The 9344-nt window shown below is 40.3% G+C and overlaps 1 protein-coding gene across 1 annotated transcript; it reads right to left on the bottom strand.

Moving 5' to 3' along the window:
- Positions 1 to 221: 221 nt before the first annotated feature.
- LOC133013610 (dysbindin-A-like) lies at positions 222 to 7160 on the bottom strand. The gene is made up of 12 exons (XM_061080600.1): positions 7143 to 7160; positions 6897 to 7018; positions 5596 to 5649; positions 5310 to 5360; positions 5167 to 5227; positions 4774 to 4906; positions 3656 to 3788; positions 3294 to 3316; positions 2684 to 2830; positions 2552 to 2602; positions 2047 to 2175; positions 222 to 1466 (listed from the first exon to the last, which is right to left on the bottom strand). The coding sequence occupies exons 2-12, from the start codon at positions 6950 to 6952 to the stop codon at positions 1213 to 1215; spliced, it is 1092 nt and encodes a 363-aa protein (XP_060936583.1). The 5' UTR covers positions 6953 to 7018; positions 7143 to 7160; the 3' UTR covers positions 222 to 1212.
- Between the last annotated feature and the right edge of the window lie 2184 nt (positions 7161 to 9344).

Consider the following 9344-nt stretch of genomic DNA (forward strand, 5'->3'; position numbering starts at 1 on the left):
TTCGTAGAGAGGACCTGCTTTAGACCTAAATATAAAATATTTCAATATAACGGACCCATTCTAGAGTAAAGAAAACAACAATTCGTACAATTTAGATGAAGCACACCAGTGAAGACATCACTAGAATTATTTTATATTCACTTTCTGCCAATAGATCCCTTTCACGTGAATCTTACACACTGGACAGTATTTTTTGCAATAATCCTCACAAGACACAAATATACGATACAGACATATTGACACTTTATTGAATGAGGAGGACACAAAAACACACCTGATTGTCAAACAAAAACCTGGAGCAGATGGTCCGGTTTGAACCAAAAAACTTGACAGACATGTTAAAGCATACTTCTGGTGTTTCAACAGATTCAATGAAAAGAACAAAACCCAACCATGCATTCTCTTCAATGGTGAATAATGTACTCTACTGTTTACCTGTATTTTGCCACAATAGAGGATAACATACTGCATCCATCACCACGATACTTTAAGTCCTGTCATTGTTGGACAGTTTCTGTCAGAACTAAGGAAACTTGATCCAAACGTCTTATCTAGATTTGATCTGACAGTGGCTCCAGCTGTTCCATCTGCAGTATGGGCTCAGGCACTGGAGCTGTTACCCAGGCAGAGTTATGGTGGCAAATATGTTTTTTGGGGGAAAAACAACAAACGTCTTGAGGACTTTTAACAGTGAGCATTGCAAAAGTTAGCTTTCTATACACCCAGCATGTATAAGTGATATATGTGCTCCCAACTAAAAAGACTTGACCTTCCTCTATCTTGTGAATGCCACGGTGCTCCAAGCCTTACACAAGTTAAAAAAACTCCTGTCACTGTGGCAACTGCCTTCTCCTCCGCTAATGCATGTCAGGAACTACGTCTGATTGGCATGGATTTGTCACCATCTATGATCAAGGTTTCCTGTCAGGGATCACATGCTACTATATTTTATTGGGAAAACTATGAATCATCAACGGTTAGTTGGCATTACTGACTGACCACATTTTCTCCAATCACAAGTGTCCGATATGAAAATCCAGCATTTGTGTTGGAGGCATGTTTTCAAGTCAAATCAGAAAAGAGCAGTTTGACCTCAAAGCAGAAAAGTGGCACATGTTTGCCGAAGACGAGAGCCAGGCGAAGCACAGGGCACCAGAGCAACAGCAGTCAGTGTTCCAGTGTTCAGTGAGTTTCAAGGTCCAGGTTGTTCAATTACCCATAGGCCAGGTCCCCTGCAGAGTCACTCTCATCAGAGGCCCTCTCGACATCCTGTAGGCCAACCAATGACATGTCCGGCTGAATCTCGTCCTCATCTGACTGCACCACAGGTTCATCACTGTCCTCACTGGCTACTTCCTCTTCTCGCCCCCATACTGCATCCTGGTTGGATGGTTTGTTGTTAGTGGGAGGGGCTTGGTTCATTTGGCTTCTTGTAGACTCAGAGGAGCAGGACTCGAGGTCTGGACCTGTATGGAAGACTTTGTTTATTTCATAAAGTGGCGTTCCGATTATATATGGACTAGTATTACCTGAGTCCTGAGATCTAGATCAACCTGTCCCATCTAAGTAGTGTGGTAAGTTAAAATTGGGGATAGATCAGCGGTGAGTAAATTCACTTCTCCTGGGAAGGTGGTGAGATTTTGATATTAAAATCATCGTCAGAAAAAAATTTAAGTGAGTTCCCCCCACTGTCCCCAGTTGTATCTTCAGAGCCCTTAACCTGCCGTTTTTCAACGCACTCCAGAAAGATTCAGAGGTTACTGAGGGATCAGAACAACCAAGGATGTGTGTGAACAAAACAAAGCTACAGGGCTATTCTTACAGTCATTACAGGGAGCGTAACACCAAAACAAATACATGCTAGTTGCTCCATGTTTACAAGGTTTGAACACACACATTAGCCAGTACTGCTACTGAAACACTGACGGGTGTATAGATCAAAAGATGATTGATACACTTGTTAAACATTGATAACGTGCAATATCTAAGCAGCTCCTGTTTGTCTTGAACTTTCCTGAGGTTGTAGAATAAGTAAGTCGGGGTTACCTGAGGTCAGTGATGATCCAGTACTAATGTCATCGCCGCTGGAGTTAAGGAAGTCATCCAAAGCCTCCTGGTCTGACATGTTGGTCACCGTCATGTGATCCAGAACACCCACATCAGGTTTGGATGGTTCTACAAATACAAACACAGGCATAACACACACATTTAAAAAAGTTTAACCCAATAATAGTGTTCTTCACATAATTAAAGAAGAAGATTTGTTTACCATTTAATTAAATTTTATGGATTTGGCTGCAACTCTCTTTACCCCTGATAATCCAAAAGTGTTTTGCGGACTCAAACACTTCCCCCACCCCCCCATCAGCATAGTTGTGAGTAGATAGTTAGTGAATTTAAATTTTTGGTTGAACTATCCCTGTTAGTATCAGGAACTGGAATTAACAGATTTCAAGAACACCGATTTATTTTCCTGAACAATAAAATAATCCTAATATATCACATTACAATAGATGAGACCACGTTTAAAACATTAAAAGTATACATTTACCCTTCTCTGACTGCAATGCACGACTGTTGTCCTCCAATCTGGAGATTTGATCTGAAATCATCAGCTTAGTGTGAATGAAAAATTTAGTGTGCAAATTGTCCCTGTCACTTGAACTTGCCTGGAATACCTTACCTCTCTGCTGTATCTGTCCAGTGGACAGGTATTGCTCCATGTCTTGGTTAAAGGCTTCTTCATAGACCTTCTGTCGGTCTCGCAGTTTTTGGCACATGGTCTGCTCCAGTTCCGCCACCTTCTGAGCATGCTCCGAATTCAGTTCCACTACAAAAAAGAAGAGACATAATTTAGAATATACCCCGTGATCTCTGTAGTGATCCACATCCTACTATAAACAGTAGCATTATTCTGCTGCCTCACATCATCAACGGCTTTACTGTCTTTCAACACATGAGTACTCTCAGTGATGTACTACTAACGCTGACATACTACATCAGGTATAACTTTATCGAAAACAACAAAAGGGGAAAACTGTTTTTCACGAGGGTGATGTAGGCTTGGTGTTGCTTTAATAAACTGTAATCATGTGCTCCCTTGATCTAATCGTATATTTTGAGTAAATGTTCAGGAATTACCCAGCTTGGGATCAATAACTTAATAAATCCGTCCATCCATCTATCATCCATTGATCCATATCTGAAACTATTTTCTCACAGCACTGTATAAAGTAGGAACATAATCAGTGTGATGCACCCCAGTGTGTAATAATGACAGTACTGCTGCTCACCTTCCAGTGCCTCCACCTCCCTCCTGTTTCAAGACAAACATTGGACAAGCACAAGCATGATTACACAAGGTTAACATGATGCCATTCTGTTCTTCTGACTTAACAAACAGAGTATTGTTCTCCTCTACCATGAAGACCGGAAGAAAGAGATTCAGACTCCCGACTGTTTTTTTATTTTTCTTATGTGAATAAATGGGAACATAAAGATGAAAACCCATTGACAGAGAACAAAGCAGACACAAAATAAGACTATTTGTTGTGAGCTTGACCTCACATGTGCTGAAATATTTCACATTTTAAAATGATGCATTAAAAAAGATCAGATACGCAGGGAATTAGTGGATAATATGCACATTTCATACCTCTTCTTTTTCTTATAAACTTCCAGTTGGTTGACATGATGTTGTTTGACCGTCTGTTGTTCACACTGACAGCACAGAGTCTCCAGGTAGATCAGTCGGCTCTCCATCTCCGCAAAGTCCCCTTCCAGATGAGCTGGAGACACAAACACACATTAACTTCAGGCAAACTCACACTGGCTCTTCGTTCTGCCGCTGTATTTTTACTAACACACCATCTAGTTACAGTAGCGTGCAAGGTGTGGAACATGGGAAGTGTTGTGGGGATAAGGTATAATTAACTGTAAGTTAACTTCCCACATACAGGCCTGCGTACTGTTTGATTACAACAGTGGTTGGTTTATTCATAATCACTATGGCTTCTGATTGTAATAAAATGTCACAATAAAAACATTATATAATGAAATAAAAATTATACGCAGAGACAAACTTTGCAGCAAGGTCAGTGCCTGTCTGAACTAAATCTGAATTCCACATTTTTACATTTACAACACCACAACCAATAAAACTGTTTGTTTTGTTGTTTGTTTTTGTTTTGTTGTTAGAATTGTTTCATCCTTGCTATGAAATGAGCAATTAGCTTGAAGAGGTAACTTGTTACGACATATTGTGTATATGTTAGTTTTGTAATGAATAGCTTCATGCTTTAAATCTAACCATAAAAATCGATACATACATTATTCGTAAAAGCAGTACCTGCATAAACAGGTGTCACACTTTTAGCTTTTTAAGAGAGAAAAAACAAAATAATAGATAATCACTTGAACAATAATAACAAGTAATGCTCCTTCACCAGCCTTTTGTGTTGCATATACACATAGATAATGTATGTCTTTGATTCGCCAGTATTCCTAATCAATGTGTTTGTCTTGATTAAATGTTTATCCCCTATCTCACAAACAAACAGAGTGCTGGAGGTAAGACAGTTGTTTGTCTTCATCTCACATTTCAAAGCACTTTGTATTTAAGTGTGCTGTATGTGTCCCTGTCTATTCTTGACTGTGATGAATTAAAGAAATACAGTCATCAAATATTAAGCTCCACTGTTGAGGTTATGGTACCATGCTGTTGTTGGTGGTGCTGCCTGGCTTTGTTAGATAGAAACGAAACAGACTCCATACCTATGTTAGCAGTGATGGCATCCAGTTCACTAACAAAGGCCGGCAAGCTTTGCAGTTCTTCCTGTAGCTGTGTCAGAGCTGTTCTTCTCCTGTCCCAGTGCGCCGAGAGCATCACTATGTCCCCATCTACTGACTAACAAACACACACAACAACATTTGAATATGCAGTATATCCCATATCAATTGACCGGAGTATTGGAACCCCAGCACTGTGCTCAGTATACCTTCTGCCACATACCATATGATACATTAATCTGTTTGTAAATAAATATCTTAATCTTATATTCAAGCATCCATTAACAAAATTACACAAAGAAGAAGATTGTACGTTGATCGTTAATGGTTTTCACTGATGTTACATAACAGTGCAGAATAAAGAAGTACTGATCCTACCTCTGCGGCCTGAGCACAGTCTTTAGTTCTTTTGTGGAGTAGAAACCAATTCTCTTCATACCTACAGGAACAAATGGTATATTCATGAATACGCTGCTCATAAGCTGCTTAGACACTGACTGTGTGTTCGTGTGGGCAGAGACCTGCTCAGGATTTCCAGTCCAGCACTAAAAACTGGAGGGCTTTCTTCAAACCTGAACAACAAACAGGAGGAACATGATCAAACTTCTAACCATTGAATTTAAACTTCTTTCTGCAGATTAAATTAAAATTACAACAACCATATACATTTAATTCTCTCATGACACCAGTTACTAAGAGATGATACAAGGCATGATGGGGATCGGAGCACTGTGTGGAAGAATGTTTGACCTCGCAAGTAATATCTTTAGATCCTTTATATCACATTCAGGACAGTGTTCTGCTCACCTGGGTCTTCTCTTGGTTTTGGTGTCTCTTGATTTATCTCCAAGTGTCTTTAAGCTGGAGGGAGGGAAAGAGGATGTCAGTTCAACGAGAACGTAGAACACATCAGAAAAGAGAACAAGGACCACGCTTTAACCAGTCCTGTACTTTGAAGGCACACATTTGCTGTTTCTCAATTTTGCATCTTTCAGAGGATGCTGTCAAACCGGCCCACGGGGATACTCTCTTCATGAGCCGGGCTACACTAAAATGAGAAGGACGAGTTGGACACTAATAGAAAGTTTAAAACCCTTTGTTTTTTTGAACAAGTGTACCGTTAACGGCTTAGTTAAATTGAAGCACCATACTAAAAGTATCAGAGGTTTCGTCGTCAGCCAGCAGCATAAACCTATTTCAAAATACGGTTTGTCACTGAACCACAGGAGGATCCATCCGTTGGAGCTTCTCGGGAACAGAAGCTCAAAATATAGGTTGTATTTGACGGAGCCTTCAAAATGGGACAACTTAGTTGCGCTGCTGTGACTAAGGTCATATTTCCAAGTAGTGGTCTGATTATTTTAATGAACATTTTCAGTAGTTAAAATAAACAGACCACTACTGGGAAATATGACCTTAGTCGTTCAGTAGATGACCGGATGAGCTTCTGATTCTGTTGAAACATGAGCTGTGTCTAAATCCAGTGGGCTGGATCCATGGCATCTGTCAGCTGTTTTCATTGTTTGTATGTGTATTGTGTGAATGTAATTTTTATGGTTTGTTGTCTGTATTTGGAGGCAAATGAGTTTCCCCGTTGGGATTATTACAGTTTTATAATCTAAGAACAGGAGGAGGTGAGGATTGAACCCTCAAAGCTGCGTCAAACAGATGATCCACTCTCCCCCTGAGCCACAGCCTTAAACATCAACAACCAGCGAATCCTCAGCATCATGTATACAGGACGAATGTATAAATGATGCAGAGGATTCGTCCAAAGCTTTCCTAGTTGTTTAAATGAGCGACAGTGGGTTCAGTGTGCTGCGGCGGAAGCTGAGTGGAAACACACTTCATCACATGATGCTCAGCTGACATCAGAGGCAGCAGCAGAGCTTCTGCTCCACAATACTCTAACATACATGTCACTGAGACTCGAACATACATGTCACTGAGACTCGAACATACATGTCACTGAGACTCTAACATACATGTCACTGAGGACACGTATGACAGAGAGAGGTGTCATGTTGACGCTGTGCACACAGAGACGAGCTGTTTGTGTGAATGTGAGGTTAGCTGAAGCTAACAGAGGCTAACTGAAGCACACTGACCCGGTGGTGAAATCCTGCTGCACCATGTGAAGTCTTTCTCTGAAGTTTTCAAACATGGTTCCTCTCAGCGTCGTTTGTCTGACCGGAGCTTCATGCAACACACCAGATCTCTGCTCCTAGAACTGTGATACACACACTGTCAGACACACATACACACACCCACTGTGATACACACACTGCTGTATCCTGTTTCGATTTAACTGGGCTCCCTATTATTTGTCCTGCTCTTGGTCTCGCAGGTATCACCTCCACTCTCACAGCAGCTGTGTCCATGTGAAAAGTTACAGACGACACTGGCTGTTGTTCTTCTTCTTTCTATTTGAACCTGAACACTGTCTTTAGTTGTGAGAGCTGTCGCAAAAATAAAAAAAAAGAGCGTCAAGCAGCCCGAGAGTTTGCCTGACAGGATAAACTCGGGGTATAAGATCACCATATACTGCCTCTTCTACTGGAGTAAATAGGGCAGAGATGCTTGATGGACTAGGCGCTACCGCCCCCCTGTGGCTATGTGTGGGCATCACAGTAGGTCTGCAGGATATAGCTGCTTTCAGACATGCACTGAACTATTGTTCTGTGCGTGCAAACGCAAATGTCTGAGAGCGTGACAGGGAGAGATAGAGAGAGAGAGAGATAGATAGAGAGAGAGAGAGAGAGAGAGAGAGAGAGAGAGAGAGAGAGAGAGAGAGAGAGAGAGAGAGTTTTTATCAGTCTCTAAAACAAAATAGCAAGGTTTGCAAAACTGTGATTTAAAGTACATGTGATTTGTAAATAGGAAAAATATGCAATGCCACTGGTCTTTCAGTAACCTTGGAGCTGGAGGGAAACTTAATGGGAATAACTGTATGTCAAGAGTTAGTTGAGGGTGAGTGTTAGGATGGAATTTTGTCTGATCAGCATTAAGTAGCAATTTGTAACAGCTTCATTTTAAAGTAGACAAATGCAAATGGAGAAAAATTGCACAAAGAAATTTTATTACAAATTCTCATTCATTTCATTGACATTTCCACAGACTTTTTACACTTTCCTTACACTTTCCCTGCACACATGTATTCATGTTCAGTTGAGGCTGAACAAGTTTGCTCATAAACTTCAAACACTTTAAAGTTGTTTTACCGTTAACTAGCATGAGATACATAACACATGAATTAATGGAAACAAGGCATGAATTTATTTATTCGAGGACCCATTTCGGAGGAAACTTGTCTCTGTCCACGAGACACAGTCGCTGCAAGAAACACAATTATATTGCTAACTTTTGCAATTGAAAATCGTTGCGACAGCTAAATTAATTGTGTGAGGCGCTGAATAATACGCACATGTTCATGCAAATGTCAGCACATAGCAGATCTGCAGATCCATTCGGCAATCATACACCGATTACATCCAGTGATAGTCTGCAGCAAAGAACTGTGGAACGAGTGATCACTGATGAATTCACTTCACATAGCAGGAAGCATTAAACACATGAAACTGTGACAATTCTATTGAAATACCAAACACGAGGAAACAGCTGATATTTAAAACAATTGTTTGGTTTAAAAAGGAAGCACTTTTACAACAAAGCTGTGGTGTTAGGGTTTGACAGTGTCATTGTGGGGTGAACCGATTTATTCTTTATGGAAGAGCACTCTGATGGGTCGGTGTTAAGCAATGCTTCACAGTATCATCACCAAGTGGAAGAACTTTCACTTTAAAACGGAAGTATTCAAAAAGTAGCTTTTGTAGTGAGTTGTAAACGACTGCTTCCCCTACAAACCACACACTTACATTAAGAAATAACAGTGTATGTTTGATCAAAGTTCTGCAGCTCAAACTGATTCATGCCTTTATTCATAACTTAGTTTTTAACATGTTTTAAATGAACACACTAACTGCTGATTTAGACTGATACATATGAACGGAGCATAAATAGCTAATTTACAAATACATTTGTCAGTTACTTCATTAATGGTGGAAACAACAATATTTTTCCTGGAAAGTGTTTAAAATAAAACAAAGGCAGCAGTGTCCACCGCTGTCAGACAGTTATTTTCTTGTACACAGGTTTTTTGTACTGTGTGGAAATGTGCAACATGAATATGCTGACTCATATTATCCAATAGAGCCACACAGCTCTACTACTCATTTAACCCAAAAAAATTCAATGAGCAATTTAATAGCACCGGATAGCACCTGATGTCATCCTAATACCTTCTGACGGTCCAGTAAAATCCACAACATCTACAGAGTTCATACAGTCAAATATGATGGTCACATTAACAGTGAAGGTCAAACCGCAAGATTTTCTTTGTACAGTTTCTGTCTACAGCCGCCTCACAAAACATATGTCCTCTTATATTTACAAAAGTATCAGACCACACGACTCAGAAACAAGCACGCTGCATGTGAGTACGCAGCCACCGCTGTTTCTCACACACCAGGTCAGTGGGTACAGAGCGGGCAATAAAA

Source organism: Limanda limanda, chromosome 11, assembly GCF_963576545.1.
Source record: "Limanda limanda chromosome 11, fLimLim1.1, whole genome shotgun sequence".
Lineage (NCBI taxonomy): Eukaryota > Metazoa > Chordata > Actinopteri > Pleuronectiformes > Pleuronectidae > Limanda > Limanda limanda.

Excerpts from the sequence above, each read along its gene's own strand:
- LOC133013610 (XM_061080600.1), bottom strand. The coding sequence starts at position 6,952 with ATGTTTGAAAACTTCAGAGAAAGACTTCACATGGTGCAGCAGGATTTC. Across the intron at positions 5,228-5,309 it reads GGACTGGAAATCCTGAGCAG|GTATGAAGAGAATTGGTTTC; the intron begins GTCTCTGCCCAC and ends TTGTTCCTGTAG. Across the intron at positions 2,831-3,293 it reads GGAGGTGGAGGCACTGGAAG|TGGAACTGAATTCGGAGCAT; the intron begins GTGAGCAGCAGT and ends TCTTTTTTGTAG.